The sequence below is a fragment of the Silurus aristotelis genome, assembly GCF_946808225.1.
Source record: "Silurus aristotelis genome assembly, chromosome: 7".
In the NCBI taxonomy this organism is placed as follows: domain Eukaryota; kingdom Metazoa; phylum Chordata; class Actinopteri; order Siluriformes; family Siluridae; genus Silurus; species Silurus aristotelis.
In genome coordinates, this window is record NC_139580.1 from 28,337,630 (window position 1) to 28,365,522 (window position 27,893).

The 27,893-nt window shown below is 40.8% G+C and overlaps 2 protein-coding genes across 9 annotated transcripts in view; both read left to right on the forward strand.

Annotated features, from left to right (window-relative positions):
* dennd5b (DENN/MADD domain containing 5B) overlaps positions 1-16,054 on the forward strand; it is a 43,733-nt gene extending 27,679 nt beyond the window's left edge. For 2 of the 8 annotated variants that reach the window (XM_083546129.1, XM_083546127.1), the window contains 16 exons: positions 279-369; positions 716-823; positions 1,749-1,880; positions 2,013-2,165; positions 2,287-2,365; positions 4,230-4,311; positions 4,496-4,624; positions 7,440-7,561; positions 8,422-8,567; positions 9,428-9,469; positions 9,882-10,000; positions 12,321-12,508; positions 12,585-12,667; positions 12,746-12,872; positions 13,504-13,678; positions 13,766-16,054. In XM_083546129.1, the coding sequence (XP_083402255.1) occupies positions 279-369; positions 716-823; positions 1,749-1,880; positions 2,013-2,165; positions 2,287-2,365; positions 4,230-4,311; positions 4,496-4,624; positions 7,440-7,561; positions 8,422-8,567; positions 9,428-9,469; positions 9,882-10,000; positions 12,321-12,508; positions 12,585-12,667; positions 12,746-12,872; positions 13,504-13,678; positions 13,766-13,949 (1,960 nt within the window). In that variant the 3' untranslated portion in view covers positions 13,950-16,054. The remainder of the gene's footprint in view (positions 1-278; positions 370-715; positions 824-1,748; positions 1,881-2,012; positions 2,166-2,286; positions 2,366-4,229; positions 4,312-4,495; positions 4,625-7,439; positions 7,562-8,421; positions 8,568-9,427; positions 9,470-9,881; positions 10,001-12,320; positions 12,509-12,584; positions 12,668-12,745; positions 12,873-13,503; positions 13,679-13,765) is intronic. The other 6 variants (XM_083546130.1, XM_083546128.1, XM_083546133.1 and 3 more) reach the window with 3 other exon arrangements.
* A 4,661-nt stretch (positions 16,055-20,715) lies between these two features.
* On the forward strand, positions 20,716-27,150 carry sinhcaf (SIN3-HDAC complex associated factor). Its single transcript, XM_083546502.1, has 6 exons — positions 20,716-20,874; positions 24,459-24,586; positions 24,675-24,774; positions 24,859-24,982; positions 25,305-25,455; positions 26,711-27,150. Exons 2-6 carry the CDS (start codon positions 24,459-24,461, stop codon positions 26,973-26,975), a joined length of 768 nt encoding a protein of 255 aa, XP_083402628.1. The 5' UTR covers positions 20,716-20,874; the 3' UTR covers positions 26,976-27,150.
* Positions 27,151-27,893: the final 743 nt, after the last annotated feature.

Genomic DNA, 27,893 nt, shown 5'->3' on the forward strand with positions numbered 1-27,893 from the left:
TCAGAGAAGCCCTGTAGAAATAGATCTCTATTTTTATTAAAACCGAGTTTGGGCATTTTTAAACTCGTTTCTCGCACAATCACGTAATATCTGAATTTCATTTTTTTATTTTTATTTTTTTATACCCAGACGTATCAAACGATGTACGATCCAATACTCTGTATTGCAACCCTAATGATATTATTTTAAATTGCACACCAACTTTTGATGTGAGCTACAAAATTTTTTCTGGCACATTCTCAGGTCATTGTGATCCTTACGTGCAGTTCTGTTTGCAGGTGGTCCAATCGAACAGGCGCCACTCAGAAACGGAGGGAGTTTCAGAGACAGCAACCAGACCACCAAGGCCTGGACAATGACCTCAGAGAGGTACAGTACAACATCCTCCTTTTATCATCTGTGTCGTCTTCGTTTGATTTTCCTTTTCCCATTTTTTTTCGCTCTGACATCACTTTTCATCAATGTAGATCCTATAATTTTCTTTCTCATTTCTTATAAATTCCAGTAGTGTTTGACTTTTAATGAAAATTTTTGGTCTGTTTTTTTTTCTATTTTTTATTACATTTGCCTCCCTGCATGGCTGATATTGTTTAAATGTGTTTTCTGCATGTTGCTGGGTTTTTCATTTTTTTTGCTTCATTCCCATTTTATTGTTCTTTCGTTTGCATCCTCCATCGTTTGCACGCTGTGGGTTGTGGGCTGTACCACTGCGCAGCCAGTCAATGTGGGTTTGGTTGTGAGATCTATGGATTCCTGGGAAGTGGTCAAGGTGTCAACCCATCATGTAAAACCACCAAAAAAAGCCTTCTCGACCAGCAGCATGGTATGTTTCTGGTCTGGTCACATTGTGACCACCTGTGACCTGTTTGACCAACAAACACAACCTTCACACAAGGCGTCATGGACAGTGCTTCCTAAATAGCAAACCTTTGATGACACGATCTCTCACTGGATCATCATCTACACTCCTTTTAGCTTTCAAACATCTCAAATATAATTTTTTTACAGCATCGTTCTTCTTGAGAAAATGGCTGGCAATCAGGTAATCAGTTACAGAAAATCCTTATATAAATTTTTTGTTCAAAACGGACACTAAATGATCATGATCCAGATGATGGGATTTGTCAGTTGCATTTAGCAACCTATAAATCAGTGATAATGCAGGTGGAGGTGTGAGGTATTACAGAATGTTAGTGCATTATGTGGAGGTAAAGAATGACCTGAAGTGAAGTGAAGAGCATTATAATGCTGTAAGGCCTCACACCCAGCCATGGATTATGACATTATACTATGGTCCCTTAGGCTATGTCTACACTAATCTGATTATGATTTAAAATCATAATAAATAATAAAAATCCATAATAGTTTTTAAAAAACACTTCCAGTTTTACAGTCCAAACTCTAAAAGTTTCTAAATTTATGCACTTTGGAGAGCATTTTTAAAAAGCACATTGTCGTTGACAATGTGGACGGAAGGCCAAAAACATATTTCCCTGGCGAGCCAGCCAGGAGCTCAGCGAAGATCCATTAGTGTGGACATGGCCTTAGAAGCATTTAAAAGTTAATGACACAGACAGAAGTATTGTCTTTTGTGAAGTGTGATTTTTGCATGCTAGGCTAAATAGCATACAATGTAAAACAAGCTGTTGTCAGGAAGTCTTATTCAGGTTACAATTCTACATTGCTTCCTACATTACACACACTTGAGAAGAATGAGGGAGACTGACACATGTATATGTCTTTTGTAGAAGTACTTGCAGGAGGCACGTAGTCTTGGGAAAAACCTGAGGCAACCCAAGCTGTCTGACCTTTCTCCTGCGGTCATTGCACAGACCAACTCTAAGTTTGTGGAGGGTTTATTGAAGGAATGCAAAATGAAGGTTTGTATAGATATATGTAGACTGATCATTTAGTATCTCTCTGTTTTCCTTTCTCTCTTACACACACACACACACACATACTGTGACCCTGTGCCATGATGTGTTTTTTGTGAACATGTTTGTCATGTTCAGACTAAGCGCATGCTGGTGGAGAAGATGGGTCGAGAGGCCGTGGAGCTTGGCCACGGCGAGGCGAACATCACCGGTCTGGAGGAGAACACGCTTATCGCCAGTCTGTGTGACCTGTTGGAGAGGATATGGAGCCACGGCCTGCAGGTCAAACAGGTGAGTAGAGCCGCTCTGGTGGAGTTTGTCATGTGCTTTGTACAAATAATTGACAGCGACATAAAGAGTAAAATGTCCCATTGCGTGGTCTTTATGGTTGAGGTTTGCTGTATGTGTGCAGGGAAAGTCTGCATTATGGTCCCATTTAAGGCATTACCAGGACAAAGTGGAGAAGATGGAGCAGCAGGTGGAGCCATCAGGTAAGAACATACATACATACATACATATGTGTGTGTGTGTGCATGTGTGTATTTATACAGTATCTCACAAAAGTCACGTTTCAGCAGTTGTTTTAGTATATCATCGTGTAACCATGCAAAGCCACACATTCTATTCATCATGTTCATGTCTTTGTCTGCTTGACAAGACAATATACATTTTTGTATCTTGCAGTTGAAATTTGGTGCTTTGAGTGCAATTCCCTCATATTGACCACTAGATGTTCAACATGGGACCTCATGGCAAAGAACTCAAAGGATTTAAGAATTAGAATGGTTGCTCTCCACAAAGATGGATGATGCTATAAGAATATCGGTAACACCCTGAAATGGAGTTACAGTACAGTGGCCAGGGTCATATAGAGGTTTTCTATAACAGTTGGGGCTGCATGAGTGCTGCTGGTACTGGGGAGCTGCGGTTCATTGAGGAAAACATGGATTTCAACACGTACTATGACATTCTGGAGCAGAATATGATTCTCTCCCTTCAGAAACTGGGAAGAATGGCAGTTTCCAACATAGTAATGTCCACAAACACAATGCCAAGATGACAACTGCTTTGCTGAGGGACCTGAAGGTGATGAAGTGGCCAAGTATGTCTCCAACCCTAAACCCTATTGAGCACCTGTGGGACATCCTCGAATGGAAGGTGTAGAAGCACCATGTGTCTGACATCCAGCAGCTCTGTGATGTCATTATGGTGGATTGGAAGAGGATCCCAGCAACAACCTGTGTAGCTTGGTGAATTCCATGCCCAGGAGGATTAGGGCAGTGCTGGATAACAAAATAAAATTGTTGACACTTTTTTGTGTCTTTTTGCTAGTTATTTTGACAATAATGGCTGTATGTTGAGTTATTTTTAGAGGACAATAAATCTGTTCAAGCTGCACATGGACTACACTATAATATATCCAAATTTAATTTCTGTAGTATTGTCTCTTTAGAAGATATACTACAATGGTTGCTGAAATGTAAATGTGTGTTTATATGTGTGTGTGTATATATAGGGGTGTAACTGTACACAAAATTCATGGTTTGGTATGTAACTCAGTCTTTAAGTCACTGTTCTGTTCAATTTCGGTACAGTTTGGGGGAAGAAATTGCTTGTCGTTTATTATTTACGCCTTTTTATTATTTATTTTTTTTCATTATTAACATTTGTGAACATCAACAGTTTACATTTTAAAACAGTTTGAAATAAAATGCCTGCTTGGCTAAATTCTATATAAAATTATATAATACAAAATATTTACACAAAATAGAATAAATAACGTTATTTTATTAAATAATTTTTTTTATATTAAAACAATTAATAATCAGTTTAATTGCCATGAGTTAAATTGATGAAATAAAATTAAATCAATGGAAAATATAAATATTTTGCATTTGTTTGACTCCATTTGCGTAATAATGCGGAATTGTCAGAATTTTCTCCTTTTAAGATAAATTCTTAAACCTGTACAAAAGAATCCATAGTGCTGGATTGTCATATCGCTGATTCAAGCAAATTTTTACACAACGATAACCTCAGTAAAAACAAAATGCAGTTTTTGTATGATGATTTCTTTTATTAATAAAAAAAAAAAGCTGTCCAAACCTGCCTGGCCCTGTGAGGGAAAAGTAATAGCTGTCTAAACCTAATAACTGGTTGTGCAAACCTCCGTGCCAACAACTGCAATCAAGCATTTACGAAAACCAGCAATGAGTCCGTCACGTCCCTGCTGAAGAATTTCGGCCCACCCTTTGCTGAATTGTTTTAATTCAGCCACATCGGAGGGATTTCCAGCATAATTGGGTAATTAATAAATGGGGCGCTTTTTCACAATGTGTGTTTCATCTGCTTTAGTGTCTAATGGTCAGGAGAAGCGGAGGTCAGACTCCTGTATGGGGCTGTCAGTGCTGCGAGTGTCAGTTGTACAGGACATGAGGTGAGCGAACACACACCAGTCTGATCACCAGTTAAGCATTATTATTGCGTTTAAACAGTCTTTATTGTGTTCTTCTCAACTTAATGTAAGTGTATAAGACAATGCAGATCACACTCACCAAAACAAGGTCACGTGCACCATCAAGGAGATGGACTGTAAAATCCCTGCTCTCTCTCCCAAACAGACACATCCAGAGCATGGGTGAGATCAAGACTGATGTAGGGAGAGCACGAGCCTGGATTCGTCTGTCATTAGAGAAAAAGCTGCTCTCACAACACCTCAGAGAGTTGCTTTTTAATCAGGCTATAACCAAGTAAAATAACATACACACACACACACACACACACAGCCAAATACAGTCCCCTCAAGAACTAATGATCACCCTCAGATAGATAGATAGATAGATAGATAGATAGATAGATAGATAGATAGATAGATAGATAGATAGATAGATAGATAGATAGATAGATAGATAGATAGATAGATAGATACAGTGAGAAAAATAAGTATTTGAACACCCTGCTATTTTGCAAGTTCTCCCACTTAGAAATCATGGAGGGGTCTGAAATTGTCATCGTAGGTGCATGTCCACTGTGAGAGACATAATCTAAAAGAAAAATCCAGAAATCACAATATATGATTTTTAAACTATTTATTTGGATGATACAGCTGCAAATAAGTATTTGAACACCTGAGAAAGTCAATGTTAATATATGGTACAGTAGACTTTGTTTGCAATTACAGAGGTCAAACATTTCCTGTAGTTTTTCACCAGGTCTGCACACACTGCAGGAGGGATTTTGGCCCACTCCTCCACACAGATCTTCTCTAGATCAGTCAGGTTTCTGGCCTGTCGCTGAGAAACACGGAGTTTGAGCTCCCTCCAAAGATTCTCTATTGGGTTTAGGTCTGGAGACTGGCTAGGCCAAGCCAGAACCTTAATATGCTTCTTACAGAGCAACTCCTTGGTTATCCTGGCTGTGTGCTTTGGGTCATTGTCATGTTGGAAGACCCAGCCTTGACCCATCTTCAATGCTCTAACTGAGGGAAGGAGGTTGTTCCCCAAAATCTCGCAATACATGGCCCCGGTCATCCTCTCCTTAATACAGTGCAGTTGCCCTGTCCCATGTGCAGAAAAACACCCCCAAAGCATGATGCTACCACCCCCATGCTTCACTGTAGGGATGGTGTTCTTGGGATGGTACTCATCATTCTTCTTCCTCCAAACACTTTTAGTGGAATTATGACCCAAAAGTTCTAATTTGGTCTCATCTGACCACATGACTTTCTTCCATGACTCCTCTGGATCATCCAAATGGTCATTGGCAAACTTAAGTCGTGCCTGGACATGTGCTGGTTTAAGCAGGGGAACCTTCCGTGCCATGCATGATTTCAAACCATGACGTCTTAGTGTATTACCAACAGTAACCTTGGAAACGGTGGTCCCAGCTCTTTTCAGGTCATTGACCAGCTCCTCCCGTGTAGTTATAGGCTGATTTCTCACCTTCCTTAGGATCATTGAGACCCCACGAGGTGAGATCTTGCATGGAGCCCCAGTCCGAGGGAGACTGACAGTCATGTTTAGCTTCTTCCATTTTCTAATGATTGCTCCAACAGTGGACCTTTTATCACCAAGCTGCTTGGCAATTTCCCCGTAGCCCTTTCCAGCCTTGTGGAGGTGTACAATTTTGTCTCTAGTGTCTTTGGACAGCTCTTTTTGGTCTTGGCCATGTTAGTAGTTGGATTCTTACTGATTGTATGGGGTGGACAGGTGTCTTTATGCAGCTAACGACCTCAAATAGGTGCATCTAATTTAGGATAATAAATGTAGTGTAGGTGGACATTTTAAAGGCGGACTAACAGGTCTTTGAGGGTCAGAATTCTAGCTGATAGACAGGTGTTCAAATACTTATTTGCAGCTGTATCATACAAATAAATAGTTTAAAAATCATATATTGTTTATTGGATTTTTTTTTTTAGATTATGTCTCTCACAGTGGACATGCACCTACGATGACAATTCCAGACCCCTCCATGATTTCTGAGTGGGAGAACTTGCAAAATAGCAGGGTGTTCAAATACTTATTTTCCTCACTGTAGATAGATAGATATGAACTGAATAACACTGATTATCTCTTCAACATGTGAACATTTTATCCTCAGAGTTGATGTTAGAAGCAGGAAAAATGGGTGAGCATAAGGATTTGTGCAAGTTTGACAAATTGTGATGTCTAGATGAGAGTCATATAGAGTCAATATTAGGCAGGGGGTCATAATGTTATATCTGATCAGTGTATAAGTGATTGTAAGATTCACCTAATTGTATCGCTGCATCGGCATAGACGTTAACGTTTTAAAGTGTGCAAGTTGGTCTTTTGTATTGCGAATGCATTGTTTGGAACATATTAGCATCACAAAAAAAGATACATTTTTACAATTATTAGTGTATGCGCTATACTTTTTATTATTAAAAAAGTGACCAATAATTTGTGACTTATATTTGATATGTAGATTGATTTCTTCCAGCTAAACAGTTTCTCTCAGCAACGCTGCTGCTACGTGAATATGACGTATCACAACAGTACAGAGACCGAGGCGTGTCCTGAGAGTCACATAGAATACAGATTAACATGGCAGAGGTAGAGCTGTAACTTCCTGGAGACAGTACAGGAAAAGAACACCCTTTTTTAAAAATAATTTTCTTTTCTTTTTTGCACTACAAAGGCGTGTTCGTGTTCGGGCCATGCGTTAGAAGTCAGAAGGCACTTAAGTAAATTGATGATTTGCTGTCTGTGTGAGCCAAAGAAATCAAAGCGTGCTATCTGTACCATATTGGATTGCAGAGCATCATATATTTTCTGTTTTGCATTAAATCACAGTGTTGAATCGAATGGAAATCAGATCGCACTGCGTCAGTAGCTGCTTTATATGTATCTTCATTGTATCGTATCATTGGCAGTGCACTTTTGTCAAAAAAATACATATTTCTTTTTGTTTTATAGTGTTTCTAATTCCAGTTTTAATCATTGGAACAAAGATCAAAACCACTTCATCACATCACATACTATAAATTTGTGCAGGGTGCCAATAATCTGTCGTGTGTCAAATGAGTGTGTATCTCGTCCACAGGAAGCTGTATAAGCGCTATGCCTTCCTACGGTGTGAAGAAGAGAAGGAGCAGTTTCTTTTCCACCTTCTGAGTCTGAACACCGTCGACTACTTCTGCTTCACCAGCGTCTTCACCACAATCAGTGCGTTCACACCGCACTACACGATAACGCACCACACGTGCTAAAACACCCCGAATCTGGCCAGATGTTTTAGCTACAATAAGGTCCTGCAGGTTCCTGGGTTTTCGGGGTCAGGTTGTGAATTTCGAGGTGTGCGTGCGCACGTGTGTGTGTGTGTGTTTCCCCACTGTGGTCGAGGTCAGGAGCCTCCTGCATCACACACTTATAAGGAAACCATCTACACAATGTCACATGAGAATCAACCAATCAGCAACATCTAGCACAGGGGTCTAGAACATTTAATACATCACGGATTTACATGCAATCGTCAAATTGCATCTCCATAGAAACGGCATACAAATAATCTCCAGGGATTTTTTTTTTTCCTCCCTCTAAATGAAGTTCATTGTATTTTACATCAACAGATTCTGCCCAGAAAATGCCCAGGTTTTCCCAATAGATGTAACAAATGACAAATGTCAGATTTTCCTTGTAAATCATGCTTATATGATTTTTCTTCACCTTCTTACTTATTAATTTATTTATTTTTTTCTTCAAATTCAGTTTTCAGTCCAATGATTCTACCAGTTTTTTATTTATTTTTTTTTAGCTCAAACCTCCTGCTTCAGTCGTTCACTATTTATTCTTTAATACTTGTACTGTCTATATTGTCCCACATTGTCTGTATTGTCTCGTATAGTCTGTCTTATAGTCCAAGCTAAATATATTGTGTTATTTATAGCTGTATTTTTGAGAGTCACTAACAGCTGGAAAGAAATTCCTTGCGTGTGTCAACTCACTTGGCCAGTAAACCTGATTCTGATTTCCTGTTTTCATTTGACGCTAAAACTTACACCGAAGCTTCTTGTTTGTCCCTTTAGTGATTCCGTACCGCGCCGTCATCATCCCCATCAAGAAGCTGAGCAACGCCATGACCACGTCCAACCCCTGGGTGTGCGTCTCTGGGGAACTCGGCGACTCGGGCGTCATGCAGATCCCGAAGAACGTTCTAGAGATGACATTTGACGTGAGTGTCCCGACAAGAACCGGCTAACGGCAACGTGACGCTCGGTGCTAATAATAGTTCTGAAAAATGACTGTCCTCAATCGGGAATGTGTTTTTGTCCTGCGTTTTCCTTTAGCAGGTTTGGTTTGACATAAAAAAAAAAATCAAATTAGGATTTGAAGATCCGATTTTCATCTGATCAAATCCTAAATCCTTGAATAAATGACTTCATTACACTATATGGGCAAAATTATTTGGACACCCGTCTTTTCCGCCTATGTGGTTCTTCCCCAAACAAATTTGGGGACACATGATTGTGTCAGACATCTTTGGATATTGTAGCATGAAATTTTCCCTTTGGTTGGACTTTCAGACCCAAATCTGTTCCAGCAGGACAATACCCCTGTGCACAATGAAGCTCTATAAAGATCTGCTTTACTTAGGTTGGGAAATGTGGAAGATCTCCGGCATGAATCAATTCCTGACTTTACTTACACCCTTGTAACTGAAAGGAACACAAATCTCCATAAAATCTAGTGGAAAATCTTCCCAGAAAGGTGGAGCCTATTATAAGAGTAAATGGAGAATAAATGTGAAATGTGAGAAAAAAAAAAAAGGTTTTTTGCTCAGGTGTCCAACTATTAGCCCTACATTGCTGGTCAGTTTTTAACCACAGCATCGTCTCCATGTGTCTCAGGCCCCAAAGGACTACACGAATGACCTCTGTGACCTGGTTAACATCTTGTAAGGGAGTGTGAGGATTGAGACGAGAGCGTTCGATCACACGCTCGATCACAGAAGTCTCCGGAGCGCCACTCGCTCTCACTCCCTTTTTCTGAGTCATGTGTCGTATCCTAACCCTGTCATGTTTCTTTCTCCAGTCTGCCTTTAGGGCTCACACGCACCTCTCCATCCCCTTCAAGGTCAGGAGAACATCTTACCATACCGCTCTCTCTCTTTTACTCACTTCATCCATCCCTCTCTTTCTCTTTTTCTCTCTCTTCTTTCCTCACTCCTTCAGTGGCTCAACATTGTCATTTTCATGCAGCTGCTTCCTTTTTGTTTTTGAGAAAACTTGATAAGCTTTAACGCCGTTCTCCAGGCGTTTCTGCTGCTTCCATTCGTTCCATTCTAGAAGGTTTGAATGTACATGAAAATGACATTTAAGTCCAGCGTAGTGTTTTTGCTGGAGCACTGCGAGGTTTCGTGCATTAGCTGGGTAGTTTCCGAGTGCTGCATGATGTTCCTGGGGTTTAGCTGGTGTCGTGCTCCTTATAAAATAGACTGATTTTCCCAGTCAGTTCATCTGAAGACGTTTGTGGTTTGTTGTTGCAGCGTCAGAACCTGGGGAAGCTGACCACTGTGCAGTTGGGCCACGATAACGCTGGACTTCTGGCCAAGTGGCTGGTGGACTGCGTGATGGTTCGCAACGAGATATCGGGACACACTTATAAGTAAGTATCAGTGTCTTTAAGGGGTAACGCTACACAAAATTCATGCTTCGGCACGTACCTCGGTTTTTAAGTCACAGTTCGGGTCAATTTCGGTACAGTTACGGGGAAGAAATGCAAAACTTAAAATTGCTTCTCGTTTTTTTTTATTAACATTTGTGAACATCAACAGTGTTTTTAATAATTTTGAATATGCTTGTTTAAAAATTATATAATTTAAATAATAAAATATAATAAATCGAATTAATGCAATACACTTATTATATTGATTAAATTGAGTCACAGATAAAAGTAGATAGAAAAATTTGATTAAATGGTTTACATATTTATTAGACCCCAATTGGGCAGAGGAGGGAAGTAATAAAGTGCAAATACTTTGTTTCTGTATTTAAGTAGATTTTTCTGGAATCAGTATTTTATTTCACTGTTCATTTTTACGGACAATTTTTTACTTTTCAATCATTCACAAAAATCTGTACTTTCTACTGCTTACATTTTCAATCCACACTCGTTACTACTTCAGTTTTAATCTATTTGATGACGATTAACGAGCAAAGCAGTAAGAAGTCTGGGGTTAATGTGGATGAGACAGAGGGAGTCAGTGATGAGAACAGAGACATTCCTGATCACATGATCATCATCTTTTCTCTGCTTGTGTTCTATATAGAGGATGTTCAGCCTGGATACATTCATTACATAACAAACATAACAAATTTTGTACTAATAGATTGTTTAGAGTTTTCAAAATTGACACGTTAACGCAAATTAATTTTAACGGCACTAATTTCATTAACGTGTGATGAATGCAGACATTTCTGTTTGACTATTTTTATTAAAAATATAAATGAAGTAAATATAAAAGAGGCCAAAATTAAACCTTTTACGCAACACACGTATTCTTTTCTTCACTCGGATATAAAAATAAATAAATATAATTTATCACTAAATATTTGTTTTATTGATGCACCAAGTCTCAAATCAGCACCGAAATCAACCCCGTGATGCGCACAATTTGCCCTCTGGTGGTCTAGAAACGCCCCGGTGCGTATTTTGTGGTATTTTTTTCCTTATAACGCAGAAACGAACTTGAAATACTGTCTTTTTTTTTTGCGTACAGTTAAGAGCGATATATCATTTGAATCTGTAAAGGGTCTTCTTTTATTTGTACGCTGTGCTTTTGTAAAATAAACACACAGGGGGCGGTCTCTGTCAACTCTCTTCACAGACACACAAATAAAACAACATGAATCTGAGTGAATATTTGCCTCACTGACATTAGTATATGTATAGAAAGCTTGAAATGTCTACGTGATTTAAAACACCATAAAAACATTTCCAAGAATATTTCGTTTTCATGCCCCATGTTGAGTTTGGTTTTACTATTAATAAACATACATTTGCATAAAGCAATATTTGTCCCTGGTCATGTTGATTAGAGTATTAAAAACTTGAAAAGTATTGATTTAAGGTACATTTAGAACAGATCAAAATGTGCAATTAATAGAATTGACAGCTCTATTATTAATATAATGTGAGGTTCAGGTACCAGTGTGACACTAAAACAGGTAGAAGTAATAACTACTACTTACTTAAGTACATGTCAGAACCCAAACTTCTTTACTTTCACTTCAGTAAAAAAGTATATTCAGTACTTCAACTTTTACCCAAGTATTTTAAACCATGAGTATCTGTACTTCTACTTAAGTGAAGGATGTGTGTACTTTTGCAACCTCTGCAAATGGGTAATACAGAAGTGTATAACTGTGTATGTTTAAAATGTAATTTTCTTAAGATATGATCTACTTATTAACTGTTCTGCTTATTTCAGCGTATCTTCTTTCCATTCATCCTTCTTTGTCAGGATTTTCTTAAAGCTGTACATAAAACGCTAAAGAATCCATGTCGCTAGATTGTCGTAAAAACGCAGGAAGTGCCAGAGTTTTTCGTGTATGCTCAAAACAAATCGTATTTCTGGTACGGCGTGAGTAGCCACAGTGACACTGTGCTAACTCTAGTTTCTTTTTTATACCCCTGGCATTGTTGTGTATGCTTTCCAGTTTAATAGTTATTTAAAAAAAATTAAATAAAACAGTGACCCTGCACTCAAAGGACAAGGCGGAGACTAAACAAACTTGCAGTCCGCCAGTGTAAACGTTTGTGAGCGAACTCTGATTGTAATTATGTTCCGCGCGGAAAAGGATTGCGTTCGGTACACGTGCACCGTACCGAAAGCTCTGTACTGAGATGGTTTGGTGCGAATACGTGTACGTCCGTTCGCCTGTTTGACATAAATACATGATTCAGATCCTGATGTCATTCCCAGATTCCCGTGCGGGCGTTGGCTGGGGAAAGGTGTAGATGACGGCAGTCTCGAGCGAATCCTAATAGGCGAATTGGTGTCTCCGTGCAACGAGGAGGAGGGGGGCCGAGGGTCCAAGACTCCGCCCCCTCAGCGCTCGCCCTCACAAATCCGCCGAATCAGTATTAGTTCCATCACCGGCCGAGGCAGCAGTAAGTGTCCTTCAAAATTTAGCTTGTTAACTTGTTGTGATTCCCCGTAACCTGCGATTGTTTTGCCTTGTTTTAGAACCAACAGCAGATCAGATTCAGGAAGCCATCAGTGAAGCCGTCAACAACATTGTCAAGCATTTCCACAAACCAGAGAAGGAGGTATGTGTGTACACATGACTTTTTTTGATGGTTATAATTGACTAGGACTTATTATTTTTTTCCCTCCCTCGTGGTTAGAGAGGGAGTCTGACCGTGCTGCTATGTGGAGACGGAGGCCTGGTGGGGGCAATAGAGCAGTTCTTCTACCACGGCTTTCGTACGGCTCGTCTCTTCCAGAAAAGCGTCTTTCTCTGGGACTTTATAGGTGAGCTCACCTGTGAATTTATCCTATTTAAGTATTTTTTTTTGTCTGTCATTCTGTTATTCACACTGCATCTCTGAAATGGTGTCAAAATGCACATCTTTGAGTTTCATCTTCAGGAAGAGGGAGAAATTCCTCAGGCTAGTAGGGTGGGTGAGCACGTAGTCATATTATCACCAGTTACACGGCTCCCGATGTCTTTTGGCACACTAACTTATGGAGGTCAGCGCTTTCTGTGACTGTGCGTGCAGCCCTGTGCTGCCATCTGTTGGCGTGGTTAAAATCTAGTTGTGAAACTTTTTAATACGAACTTATATCAGAAAGTCTAAGTCTGGAAATCCTGGACTTTTTATTTTCTTCATCTTGAGATGTTTTGCCAGGCTCATTTTGGTGGTTCAAGAAGGCACAAATAAAGGGAAAAATGGAACTCGGTGGTCAAGATGTTTGACTGCTGGTTTGAAAGGTTGTGAGTTTAAATCCCAGCACTACAAAGCTGCCACTGCTGGTTCTCTTAGCAAAGCCCTTAACCCTCACCTGCTTAATTATATAAAAAAATATTTTCTTTATATAAGTATAAAAATGTCATGTCCGGATAGTTATGGACTTGTGTATGTGCGATTTGTGTATTGAACAGAGAAGACCGTGGTGTATATGGAGAGTTCTGATCAGATGGGAGAACTGCAGCGGTTAGCTGAACCCATCGGGTCGAGCCGCAACTCACTCTGTCGCTACGCCAACGCTATCAACAACACGTCACGCAACTTGGGCAAAGATGGCAAATTTCAGCTTCTGGTCTGCCTAGGGGCAAGGTAGGGACGTTACATGGGCATGTTTTAACACACACACAGGCACGCACAGTTCCCAATTTGCACTTTACACACTATTATTTGTTTCAGAGATCGCCTGCTGCCTCACTGGCTCCCCCTGCTGCTCGACTGTCCCATCATCTTGCGTATGTACGAGGAGACGGCGCTGCTGCGCGACAACCTCGCCGCCAACTTTCTCATCAGCGTCCTCAAGTCTCTGCACGACTTCCGCATAACTCTAGAGACTTCCCTCACCAAAGGGGTGGAGCTATAGCCTCAAAGAAAAGTTCAAAACATGTCTCCATCTCTAGCTTCATCCACCACATCTGATCTTTCTGCCTCTGCTGTCTCTGCTGCTTCTAAGGAGTTCGGGACGCGAACCTGCTCCAGACTGACACGGCTGCTCCTGACATCACCGAGAGAGGATGGAAAAGATTTTTTTGGAAGATTTTTTGGAGAGTTGCTGCATTTTAAAGAAGAACCTTGACCCGGTTTCTGAATCCTGCTTGCGGTCGGACAGTTTCCCGCGTCCGTACGTCTGACGGCATTTCAACACACCTTTCATGCGAGCCTGAAGAAAAGGTATATGTTGTATAGTATTACAGAAGTTTCGTGTTAACCAGCATCAGCACCAAATCACACGTGTTAACAGGTGCAGTCAATGACCAAATAATTGATTCTGTATCTTATTATATTATTCGGGTGAGAAGATTTCCGGCAGGTGGATGGTTGGTAAAGAAAGTGAACAGATTGGATCACCTGGAGCTTTTTTTTTTTTTCTTTTCGAGATGAACCTGCATTAGTGACTGACATTCCAGTGTCGTGTGACGAGAATTGGGGCATGTGATTTATTTTGCCGGTCAGTATTAACTTGAGTTGTGTGTTGGACGAAAGAAAACGTATATTTATCAAAACAAAACAAAAAAACACTGGAAGAAGAAAAAGCAATAATATGATATTTTTCTTCTGGGCGAAAAATGTAACCACTGAAATGACCAGCTTTTTTTCTTTAAGGTTTTTTTTTTTCCCACTTTTTGAGAAAGCCCCCATAATGTATCTAATTGACCTGCTGCAATTGCTCATTGGAGCTCATTTCCTAAGGAGTGTTTTATGGGTTTTTTGAGAGACACATGCACGTTCGTTTTCTTTCTATGCACCAAACATTTACTTTGTTACACTTTATTTTCATTATAAAAACCGCTTTACACACACTCAGCGTTCTCCAAACGTTCAGCTGAAACACTTTGCCGTGCCTCAAAGATGTTCTTCACTAGTTGGGAGATTTCTTGTTCATCCCAAAGCACTTCAATAGGATTTAGATATCACTCCAGACGACTGTCTGCTCTCTAAATGACGCTTTTAGAGCTTACAGACTCATCGTCTTGTTGTACGTTGAAGTCGGTTCCAATTAACCGCAGTCCTGACTGAATTGTATGGAATGGGAGCCATGTTGGTTCAGGATTCTTTTCACTTCCTGGAACCTTCCCCGCTCCAAAACAACCTCAAACCCAGAAGCTTCCACCTCCGTGTTGGATTGGGGGCGTGAGGCAGTCTGATCACATCTTCTCTCCTGTTCTCTGTCTTACTCCAGTTTTTCTGGTAAAGACAAACATCTCACATTTGTTGCATAGAAACTAAAGGAACGTTCATGTGGCTGAAAAAACGTAAAAGACTTTGTACAGTACTGTAATATCTGTATTACAGAAAGAGCTTAATGAAATGTACGGACTGATATTTGCTGCAGGAAAGTGAGCTCGCATTATACAGTGTTCGAATCTGTTATGGTGTGCATCTGCCGGAAGGAGCATGTGTGATGTATAGTTTCTCTTTTTTTAATGTTCAGGATCACTTCTGTATATTTATTTATTTTTAAACGAAGCTTTTTTTTTTTGCGACACTGGTTGAACTGTGTATAGCGCCGGATGTGCGAGCGATTCATTTAACCGAGACGTCTCTTCCTGACGTCGTTTGTGTTTGCCGACTCATTGTTGGTTGGTTCTGACTGTGTGTGATATCGGTAAATATTTACCTGTGTAAAATCCTCTTTGTTTTCCGTAAAAAAAAAAAAAAAAAAAAAAGGCATTAAAGGAGCTCGCAAACACGCGATAACACTGGATCCATTCCCTCTTGGCCTTAATGCTTCTGCATGCTCAAGCTGGGAATTTTAGGAAACTTTTGTTGAAATTTAGGTCCTAATTTTGACCAGGAACTTGACCACTTTCTTCTTTTTTTTTTTTTTGAGTGATTTATTCATTTTTTTTTAGCTTTTTTTCTGATTGCTGCAGAGTGAATGCTTCTCATTGGATCTACAGAAGCAACTTGTATGCTGTATTCATACTGTTTCTGGAACCTTTCATTAAAATCACTGTGTTTACGATCCTAACATCTCTGAACTCACTATTTTTTTAACACTATATAGACAAAAGTATTAGGACACGTTTTTTGCCATATTCGTTTACTCCACGATTGTCTTCGGATGCGGTAGCATGAAATCCAAACCTGTTCCAGCATGACAATGCACCTGTGCACAAAGCCAGCTCCATTAAGATCTGCTTTCCAAAGGTTGGAAGATCTCCTGCTATAGAGCTCCAACCCTATTAAATGTGAATGCTGACTGCACCCCAGGCCTCTTTACCCCACTTACATCAGTACTTAACACCTACAAAATGTAGTAGAACCTCTTTCCAGAAGAGTGGAGTTTATAATAAAAGGAAATGGAGACCGGACTAGTCTAGACTAGTACCTTTTTATGAAATAAATCATATGCACAGGTTGTCTTTATCCCATTGCTTTAGAGCAATTCTTCAGATGCAATGTGCACATTAGCCCTAATAATTAGCATTTTTGGAATAGTGGTGTTTGTATAAATACAGTTTAAAACTTACTAATTAGCAGGGAATCTTAGCTACTGGAATTGATGCTGGACTTACCGACAATTAGCATAGAGAAGCGAAGAAACCAGTCAATTAATGCAAAATCTTGCAAATTAGCATAATTAATCTGCATGTAATTATATTTTGTTTACTTCTGCATACTAAAACATTTTACTGAGGTAGGGTCTGGGGGGCAATTCCTCACCTTCCACAGCACAGTGCCTCAGTGGTGGGCCGCTCTTACCTTAGAGACTGAGGTAAAAAGGCCAGCAGTGCTGATGGGGAAGGCCCTGGGCAGATTAGATTAACATGGCAGCACATAGAGGCTAAAATCTGATTGGACAAAAAAATCTAACATCCACGTACTGGAAGCAGTGCAGCCGAGAGAAACTCTACGAAATGAAGAGAATAAACTGTTGGGAATAAATAATACAATTTCATGGAACAAATATTTAAATGTAGGTTGTAAATGTAGGTCAGTGCTTCTGATATTGTTTGGGCCAGCGGAGAAGGCTTTGACCGCCCGCCTCTGAAGTGCATTAACCCATGCCTTATCTAATGCAAATGTACAGAATGGCTGTAGCGCTAACTACAGTTGTGTAGCATTTCTACGTGTTTATTGAAATGTAAGTAAACATATTCCATTTCAATAATATTAAATTCAAATATAAACACACCAAAATAGTGTGTATAGCAACAAAGTACTAATGCACAGAGCAGTGTATGTTCTTGAGGTACCAGTGATCCTGTCTTTTTTTTTTCTTTGGAGACCACTCTACAGCTGGGGATGGTCTCAACTTCCTAAAGATCAGTGAGGTTCCTGAACAAATTGAGCAAGAACTTAAAGATGGATTTGGATTGTAATTAATATCAATAACAATATAACAGTCTGCTACAATGGTTCAGGACCACAGGTTGCATGAACAGCACCCATCACTGAACACCTCAACAATGATGGAACTGTAATGAACGGACATTCGGTGTTGAGGATGAGTTCCGTTTGGAGTCTGGCGTTCCTCTCAAGGTTTCTTCCTCATGAAGTCTCAGGGCGTTTTTCCTTCACCACAGTCACCACTGGCTCACTCATTATGTACAAACTTACAATTATAAGGAACAAACTTGTAGGCACTAAATGTATACATTCTTTTCCACATTTTTATAAACACTTTATCTCTGTAAAGCTTGCTTTGCGACAATGTCCATTGTTTAAAGAATTCTACAAAAACAACTGAATTTGATTGAATGTCCACTCCTGTTTAAATACGAATATGTGAAACACACCAACATTATATATCTGTTGCATGTTGAGGGTTAAGAACAGCATGCTCAGGGGCTCAAGAACAGCAGCTTAGTGGTGCTGGGATTTGATCTTCAGATAAGAAGTTCTTGATATGGTGATATTGCAACTGCAATAAAATATCCTATTACTATTTGTATAGTTATTATTATACAGTTATCATTAACTGCAATAATAAAAAAAAGAATAATGTGGTCACCTGACAGGTGACTCAATACTGTAAATATATTTTATTTTCAAAGATATATATATTTATTAACTGTTTTTTTGTTTAGTTTTTCTTGATTTAAGGCTATAATATAAAGAAAAACTGTAATTTATAAGCTCCATACCCCCCTATTCCCCCTAAAGCCCTCAGCCACCCATAACGGGCTGTTGGAATTTGATGGTTTCTAACAGCAGGACTGATAGTCAATGAGTAAAGGTGATGTAGATTTCAGCATGTGGTAAATACAGTTATTGTAAAAGTAGCTGAATATCTGTAGAGGTCATTATAATCAGTTCGAAAAACATAAACGTCTCAGTAACTCTGTACAAACTCTTATGGTTGTCGCTCTCAGAGACAGGGCATTTAGTTTTTGGTCAGTTTTAGTTACCTGATTTCTCAGTTGGAAAACTGACAAAGCTAAAGCATGGACGGATTTTGGATATCTGAAACTCGGAACGGGAAGTGAGATCTTACGCAGCGAGTGATGTGAAAGAAATAAGATCGTTTTTATGCTGCTGTTTCAAACAGAATTCAGGTCTAATCTATGTGTTAAAATATTCGGTATATTTCCTGATTCTATACTGTTTGGAAAAAAAAGAGTAAGAGCCAATTCAATATTCTGATTTCTTGTTTAGTTATTATTCAATTCAATTCAATTTTATTTGTATAGCACTTTCAACAATGAACAGTGTCTTAAAGCATCTTAACACAGATAATGTGGTGATTAAAAGTGAACATGTTCTTTATAAGTGTAAGTTTGTCCCTGATGAGCGAGGCGGTGGCGACTGTGGCAAGGAAAAACTCCCCAAGATGGCATAAGGAAGAAACCTTGAGAGGAACCAGACTCAAGAGGGAAACCATCCTCATCTGGGTTGCACCGAATGTCCATTTATAGCAGATAAACAATGTGCAGTGTTGATGATCAGAAGCGAAAAGTAGTCCTGAGTCAGTGTAGACTGTTGACATTAACTACAGTCCAAATCCATCCTCAAAGCTCCTGTTCTTACTCCGGAATTTTATGGAACCACCCGAGGCGTTGATGAGAAACCGTCCCAAGCTGCACAGAGTGGCCTCCAGTCGAAGACAACACCATCCAGAGGCAGGACTGGATGAATCGGGAAGATCCACGGAGGGAAGAGGAAAATATATTGGGTTTGGAAATATTAAAGTGAAGGAGTTGTTTGTGTGATATAGTTTCCTGTGCAATGCTGATATTTTATATTTGGGTTTTTTTGTTTGGGTTTTTTTTTTTAATTGTTATTCTGATATTATGATTTCTGTTCCGTTTCTCTATTAGCCACTTTTCTACTTATTTGAATAAGGACCTGTTGGGAAATGCTCTGGCAGGAGATGAGGAAAGTTTTCTTATTGTCATTCATAAGCTTTTAAGAATAAAACACAAGAAAATACAAGAAAGGGCATAAAAGGTGTTTATGGATGTCAACATAAGGATTAAAAAGGGATGTCCTGTATATATTAATATATATATCAATATATTTAATATATAGTATATAGTATATTAGATTTATTTAAATTTTATTTATTAATTTTTTTTATTTTTATTTTATTTGTTATATATTTATTTATTTATTTATTATATTCAATATATAGTCTATATTAGTATACATTCAAAAAAATTTTTTTTTTTAAAGATTAAAGAAGAACTTTTGCACAGACTTTGAGATGTTGAGGTTTTGTCACAATGTAAGAACATATTCCCCTGTGTTATAGTTTCAAGGAAACGTTGTCCAGGACCTTGTTTCTCTAAAATGTATGTGCAGCCCTGACCAGCACAACCATGTATTTTCCTTCCTAAAACTGTGACGACAAAGTTATTATTACACAATTGTACACAATATCTCTGTATGATTCACTGGAACCGGGAGGACCAGTCACTGTTCCAGCATAATGGTGCTCCTGTTATTAAAGCCAGCTCCATTAAGACATTTAGGTTGGTAGAACTTTACCGTCCTGCCCAGAGTCCAAACAACTTCTGGGATGGTCTGGAAAACGTATGAGAAACTAGGAATCTCCTCTTTTCCAGCATCTTAGTGATGCTCTTGTAGCTGAATGACCTAGTGGAAGGTCTTCCCAGGAGAATGGAGTTTTAACATTAAAGAGGGGAACACATGTGGAATGGGGTGAGATGTTCATCTCATGATTTCAGTGCTGCATCATCAAGGGCATCCTGACCAACTCCATCGCATACTGTAATTTATATATCTCTCTTTCCTTAAATACATCTGCACTGCTATTTTATTTATGTGGATAGATAGATAGATAGATAGATAGATAGATAGATAGATAGATAGATAGATAGATAGATAGATAGATAGATAGCATATTGGTCTCATAGTCTCTTGGATGTCCAAATACCGTTTAAAACACACACACACACACACACACACACACACACACACACACACACACACACACACACACACACTTCCGCGCAGCTGCATTACAGCCCTGTAGCTCCGCCCCCTCGCTCGGTGGGTGTCTCGTCTCCTAGATTTTGAAAGGCAGACAGAAGAGGCGCCATGGCAACCAAACCCCGCCCATCTTTTCCCGCGTAATTTTCTCGTCCTTATATGGGCAACACAACGCAGACGCAGTCTGACGTCAGTGGCGCTATGCAAATTAGGTTGATTGAAGAAATTCAGAAAATGGTGGACGCCAGTGGCGGCGCATGCGCAACCCCGTTTACTACGCCGCGACGGGAAAGTGAGACGCGAAGGCGTGCGTGTGGAGCGGTGGCGCATTGTTTAATGAGGAGGAACCCTCGAAACGCGTTCGGTTCAACTGATCGACTTTCATCGAGGTAAGAGGGACACGAACTCGTGGAGGTGTCGAAGACTGCATTGCGTGTTTTTTAAGTCATTTTGAAAAAAAAAAAAAGAATCGGGCCGCTTTTTTGGGGGGTGTAAGTTTACATGTCCTGTAGTTGTGACGATGCTCTGCGACCTCCTGCCCCGGAGAACACTTTCTAAACACGTGCAGAAGAAAACATGCGCATCTCGGGGGGTGTTAATTTTTGCGCATTGGGCACATGGCGGTGCCATGTTTTTTTTTTCTTTTTTTAACGCGCGCGCATCTCTCCTGTAGATGGTGACTTTATTTTTCCTGATTGTGTAGACTTCACTCGAGTCAGATGTTTCTCTGGCGACTGAAAAGTTCACACTTTACTGGTCTTATTTTAATCCTGATGTCGCACATACGGCTCTTTAACTCGGTGTGTGTGTGGTCGATCTGTCAACCACATGCACGCACTTTGAGCACACACACACACACGCTGCTCCTAATGGTGGGTGTGCTTCAAAACAAACTTGCCTCCTCTATGTGATCTCTGTTGCGCGCGCTCACGGCACCAGAGCAGCGCACTAACTGATATGGGGTTTAAAAAAAAAAAAGACTGGTGCACGCACGCGCACCCAATTATACACGCTCCAGTGTTTTTCTAAACTTTTTGATTATTTCTGAGGATCAGGGTGCAGTTAGATGTTCACACTCTTGAGTGGACGCGTGCATTGAAACTAGTGTTATGGGAGATGGAGTGAGTGTTCGCCTGCGGCACGCGCGAGAGGGGCAGCATGGAGTCGGCGACGCGCACACGCGCGCGCACAGACAAAAGAGGGCGCGAGCGTCGCCATAACTCCGCGCCCGGCCCTTTTTTATATATATATATATATATATATATATATATATATATATATATATATATATATATATATATATATACCGCCGCAAAAAACATCGTTAGCGCCGAATTTAAAGCGTTTTAACGAATCTACCGAAACCTTTCTCGCTTGCTATGTCGCGCTTCCGCACCGAGGAGCCAAAATGGAGTACTGCACTTCACTTCCCTCCCCTCAGGCGGCCACGGTGCTAAAGATGGTAGTGTGAGGAGGGGGGGTTATTTTATATAATGAAAAAAACAAGCGTATTGGATCCGTACGCCGCGTTTGGTGAAACGTATTAACGTGTAAAAAAGTTTGGAACGCGGACTTTGTGCCATTGCTCTGCCCGCACCACAGAAAATCACCCCCCTCTCCCTCTCCTCTCCTGCTCCTCCATCATCTACTCCTTCCCTTTCTCTGTCCGCTGGAGGGCGGCGCCATGTTGGATTGACGTCACCTACCCCGAGTGACTCTGTCCGCGCGTGTGTTTGTGCGCGAGCGCGCTAAATCGTTTATAATGGGGTCACTAGACCACTAGACCGCGCGCGTCCGAATAATACTTTCTTTCGGCTTCTCCCGTTACGGGTTCGCCACAGCGGATCCTCCGCACGTTTGATTTGGCACATGTTTTTATGCTGGATGCCCTTCCTCTCGCAACCCTCCCCCAATTTATCCGGGCTTGGGACCGGCACTGAGAGTGGCTGGGAAAGGTTCCCTGAACGGGGATCGAACCCGGGTCCCCTGGTGGTCTAGTGGTTAAGATGCAGCGCTCTTACCGCTGCGGTCCCCTGGTGGTCTAGTGGTTAAGATGCAGCGCTCTCACCGCTGCGACCCGGGTATATGTTATAATTGTGAACGGGATGCCGTAATATATATGCCAATATATAATAAATCTGTACTTTGCCCTTTGGAAAACATTTATTTGGTCCATGTGGCACTTTTGGTTAATATTGGTTACTAAGGTTAAGGTGAATAGGTTTTCAAACAAACATAAGGGGTGTGTGTGTTTAAACTTTAAAGTAAAGCAAAAACATTTTTTTTTTTTATATTGCCAGTATCAAAATACTGAAAGAAACATGCAACACAACAAAACATTGGCCAATGTTTTTCTTTTTAGAAGATATCGTTTCAGTTGATGTACTGAAAAGTTTGTCCATGCTCATCATTTACACAAAAGTCAAACTCGAATCAAAAGAAATGTAAAATTTTTCGTTTCTTTTTCATTTGTATTCAAATAGGCAGCAAGTGAAACAAAAACAAAGCTGAAAGAAGCAGTCAGTGCATCGCAATTAATACATTTAATATGAAACTAATTATGGAGATGTGCAGACCTGCAGTAACTACAGGGGAATTAAGTTGCTCAGTCACACCATGAAGTTATGGGAAAGAGTAGTGGAAGCCAGGCTGAGAACAAAGGTGACCATCTGTGAGCAACAGTATGGTTTCATGCTGAGGAAGAGCACCACAGACGCATTATTTGCTTTAAGGATGTTGATGGAGAAGTATAGAGAAGGACGGAAGGAGTTGCATTGTGTGTTTGTGGATTTAGAGAAATCGTACGGCAGAGTGCCAAGAGAGGAGTTGTCGTATTGTATGGGGAAGTCAGGTGTGTCAGAGAGTATGTGAGGGTGGTGCAGGACATGAATGAGGACAGTGTGACGGCAGTGAAGTGTGCAGTAGGTACAACAGACTGGTTCAGGGTGAAGGTTGGACTGCATCAAGGATCGGCCCTGAGCCCTTTCCTGTTTGCAGTGGTGATGGACAGGATGACGGACGAGGTCAGACAGGAGTCTCCCTGGACTATGATGTTTGCAGATGATATTGTGATTTGTGGTGAGAGTAGGGAGCAGGTTGAGAAGAGCCTGGAGAGGTGGAGATACACGCTGGAGAGAAGGGGAATGAAAGTCAGTAGGAGTAAGAGAGTACATGTGTGTGAATGAGAGGGAGGGCAGTGGAGTGATGCGGTTGCAGGGAGAAGAGGTGGAGAAGGTGGAGGAGTTCAGGTACCTGGGGTCAACAGTGCAAAGTAATGGAGAGTGTTAGAGAAGTGAAGAAAAGAGTGCAGGCAGGGTGGAGTGGGTGGAGAAGAGTGACAGGAGTGATTTGTGATAGTAGGGTATCTGCTAGAATGAAAGGGAAAGTTTATAGGTCTGTGGTGAGACCTGCGATGTTGTATGGATTAGAGACAGTGGCATTGTGTAAAAGACAGGAGGTGGAGCTGGAGGTAGCAGAGCTGAAGATGTTGAGGTTTTCGTTGGGGGTGACGACGATGGACAAGATTAGAAATGAGTTTATTAGAGGGTCAGCACATGTAGGATGTTTTGGTGACAAGGTTCATACGTATTTTGTGTTGATTATCTTTCAAGAGTGTGTTACATTGGCTCCCACTTCATTCGCAAAAAGAGTGAATCGCATCGGTAGCTGCTTCATATGTCTTTATTGTAGCGTATCTTTGACTACGCATCGAGATGCGGATCACATCAGCCTCAGTTATGGAGTTGTGTATCTCTAATATCTAGAAAACAGTCTACTAGACTCAACCTGTTGAAGATATCAGACAGACTTTGCTCCTGAGACTGAAATTGTTTTAATAAACCAGTGTTTTATTCCTATTCAAATTTGTCATGTATTTGTTTGTATTTGCTTTTTGAGTTGAATGCAGTATTTTCAGTGGTTATTAATACAGTAATCGGTTTTTATTTTATTCTTGTTCTACCTGTCTTTGCAGATGTTTGGTTTCCATAAGCCAAAGATGTACCGCAGTCTAAACGGCTGCTGTATCTGCAGAGCAAAGTCCTCCAGCTCACGCTTCACGGACAGCAAACGCTACGAGCGAGACTTTCAGAGCTGCTTCGGGTAAGCTCACCTTCCCGAACTGATTGTACGTGTTAAAACTCAGAGCCAGGTGGGCAGGGTTTCACTTTGTTGTATGACGTTCTTGCAGCCTCTGTGAAACACGCTCTGGAGAAATCTGTAACGCGTGCGTGCTGTTGGTGAAGCGCTGGAAGAAGCTTCCGGTCGGATCCAAAAAGAACTGGAATCACGTAAGATCACTAACGTGATGAAAATAATAACTAACCATGTCACAAGTCGTTTGATTGCAACCCGTCCGTTGCTCCGATCTACAGGTGGTGGACGCGAGAGGTGGCCCTAGCCTGAAGATGACGGTGAAGTCTAAGAAGGTGAAGCCTCTTTCCAGACGAATCCGGCCGAGTCAGATCCACCGAGTGCAGAACGAGCTGAAGAGAAACAGTGAGCGTTTTTTTTTTTTTTTTTTACGTTGCAAGAACGAGGTCAGGATTGGGGCGGGGCGATACCACAACATAACATCAGTATCGTGATAAACAATACCACGATACTTTACATTTATAAATGATCATAATTTTTAAGAAATTATTTATTTTGAACGAAATTATTTATTTCGAATGTTTTATATTTAATTACTAACTGGATTACTACCTCGAGTTGTATCAACTGCGGCGTGACGTTACGATGCTCTAACGTACCTGACCCCAGGTCGTTTTGTTAAGCTGTAGACGTGATTGCGACGTTGTCTGTAAATATCTCTGTCCAGATTCAGATGCTCACAGCACCACCTCCAGCGCTAGTCCCGCCCAGTCTCCCAGCTACAGCAACCAATCAGACGAGGGTTCGGACTCTGAGCTGGCTCCCGGTTCTGCTCGCTCTCCGGTTTTCTCCTTTCTGGACCTGACATACTGGAGAAGGTGTGTATCCCTTGTTATGACTGTTTCTGGTGCGTTTGATGATGTAATTTCTGTCTGATGTAACAGACACACGTCCTGAACACCTGATTTGTTTGCTCAATCTGTGTTCAATGTTGTTTGTATATTTCGCTTTTAATGATGGACTTGGGCCAGAAGCAGTTTAACATAATTAAATCAATATATATGAGGTGGGATTAAAAAGTTTCAAGACTAGTTTTGTAACACAGCCAACAGGTGGCAGCACAAGGCTGCACGCACAGTCACAGGAAGCACCAACCTAAATAAGTCAGTGTGCCGTAAGACATCAGTCCTGTATACAGCAGCAGCTATTCTAACCACGTGCGCACCCTGTCACCGAGCTCTCCTCACACGTGAGTTTCTCACCGGAAGCTACTCTCAATTCTTCACCCACCATACTCGTCAGATTTGGCTCCTGTTGACTTTGAGCTGGATCTTCGGGATAAGGACAAAGTTCGCCGTTCTGACATCATTGAGGAGATCCGGTTTGAACAGCAGAAGGTGCTAAAGTCTTCCAGTTGACATTCCAGAAGTGGGAGCTAAATGTAGATGAAAAAAGTACTTTTTTGTACAAAGAGCTAGTCTCAACTTTTTTGATACCACCTTTGTATTTTAGGACCATAAATTGGTCTTCATCTTTTCAGTGATGTCTGCAGTGAAGGGAAAACTCCCTGAGATGGTCTTGAAGAACCAATCTCAAATGGAAACCCATCCTGATCACAGAACATCTTTTCGATACAATTTAAATATGGTCCTTTTGAAGAAGTTCTGGTGCTGTCCATTGTTCTTAAACGGTGTTCTTAAAGTTCGGCACTGATGTAGGTGAGGTTGCTTGGGGTGCAGTCAGAGCTCTATAGCAGGTGATCTCCCAACCCATGGAAAGCAGATCTTCAGGGAACTGGGTGTTGTCCTGCTGAAACAGGTTTGGGTCTCTTAGTTCAAGTGAATGAAAAATATCCAGAGAAGTCCTGTACAATATTGTGCCTCCAACAGTTTGGGGGGGAACTGCATATGGGGAAAAGTCAGGTTTTTTTGTTTTTTTTTTTGTTTGGATTTTCTATCGGAAGGTTGTGGGTTCAAATCCCAGCCACATCAAGCTGCCACTCCTGGGCCCCTGAGCAAGGCCCTTAACCTCGTCGCTTAATGTGATTAAGCCGTTCTGGATAAGGGTGTCTGCTTAATGCTGTAAATGTATGAACTGTTCAACTACATCAGCATGTGATTCATGTCTTTTCAGGCAGCGCGTTTGCTGCGGCATCATCTACAAAGGTCGCTTCGGAGAAGTGCTCATCGACCCCCATCTCTATAAACCCTGCTGCCAGAAGAAACAGGAGCAGAGCCCTGAGGAAGAGGAGGAGGAGGATGAGCAGGAGGAAGAGGAGCCTGAGCTGGAGAAGGAGGAAGTGCAGGAGAACGGTAGCATGCTGGCTTCTCCGCTCGCTCCACCCGAATCTCCACCCCCGCCTCTAAAACCCGAGCGAGATGAAGACGACGAGTGGTGACTCAGACTCACAGGGACAGTTAACGGGGTCTGTAGTGTTCAGACGCTCGTAAAGAAGTCCTCACTCGTTCAATTTTATTTTTTATTTTTTTATTTAATCCAAGAGCAGCTGGAACCTTTTCTCGCCGGTGGAATGAACAAGCTTACTGTGTGTATTTCAACATATAGATTACTTTTAGCGATTACTTAGAACTCATGCTCAACTCGAGACGCTCCCAAGTGGCGTCAAAGTCGACACAGCAGCACTTCTTCACCCTGTAATGAGTTACATTGTGCATATACTTAAAAAATATTCGCTTTCAACAAGCAATATACAGGCGTATTCACGTGAACATCTGCGTCGCCCGGCTGTGATGCCCTCAGGTATCCCACTTCAACGTGCTCACATTGTTACAGTGGGATATTCCCAGTGACCACCATGTACATGTGTTAATATTTTATAATCTACATATTTTTCTTCCCAGCAATATCCATAGCCTGCATGAGCTCTCCACGCGAAGCAATTTAACCCCGAAAACGAGTATCCGCATGAATCTTGCACGGCCGTGTGGGGGAAAAGCCACAGAGATCGATTGCGCTTTTGTTTTCGCCAGTTTTTGATACAACTCTAATGAATAAATAAATCATATATATAAACAACTATATATATTTTTGTAGGAAAAAAAAACAAAAAAAAGAGAAATTATGGCACCGTCGTGTTTGTGGATGTAATCCTTCTTTTTTTTTTTCCTTTTTTTATTCGAAGTCAAACTAATTTTAAAAGCGATTTTGAATTTGATAAGAAAATATCAAGTTTTATTTATTTACTCTCATTTACTGACACTCGCTCTAACATACAGTTACCTCCTGTCTTCAGTCTGTAAATAGTATCGTGGGTGAAATTTATTTTAATGGTTTGAACAATATCCATTTTCTTGTG

Excerpts from the sequence above, each read along its gene's own strand:
- sinhcaf (XM_083546502.1), top strand. The coding sequence starts at position 24,459 with ATGTTTGGTTTCCATAAGCCAAAGATGTACCGCAGTCTAAACGGCTGC. Across the intron at positions 24,983-25,304 it reads GAACGAGCTGAAGAGAAACA|ATTCAGATGCTCACAGCACC; the intron begins GTGAGCGTTTTT and ends ATCTCTGTCCAG. Across the intron at positions 25,456-26,710 it reads GACCTGACATACTGGAGAAG|GCAGCGCGTTTGCTGCGGCA; the intron begins GTGTGTATCCCT and ends ATGTCTTTTCAG.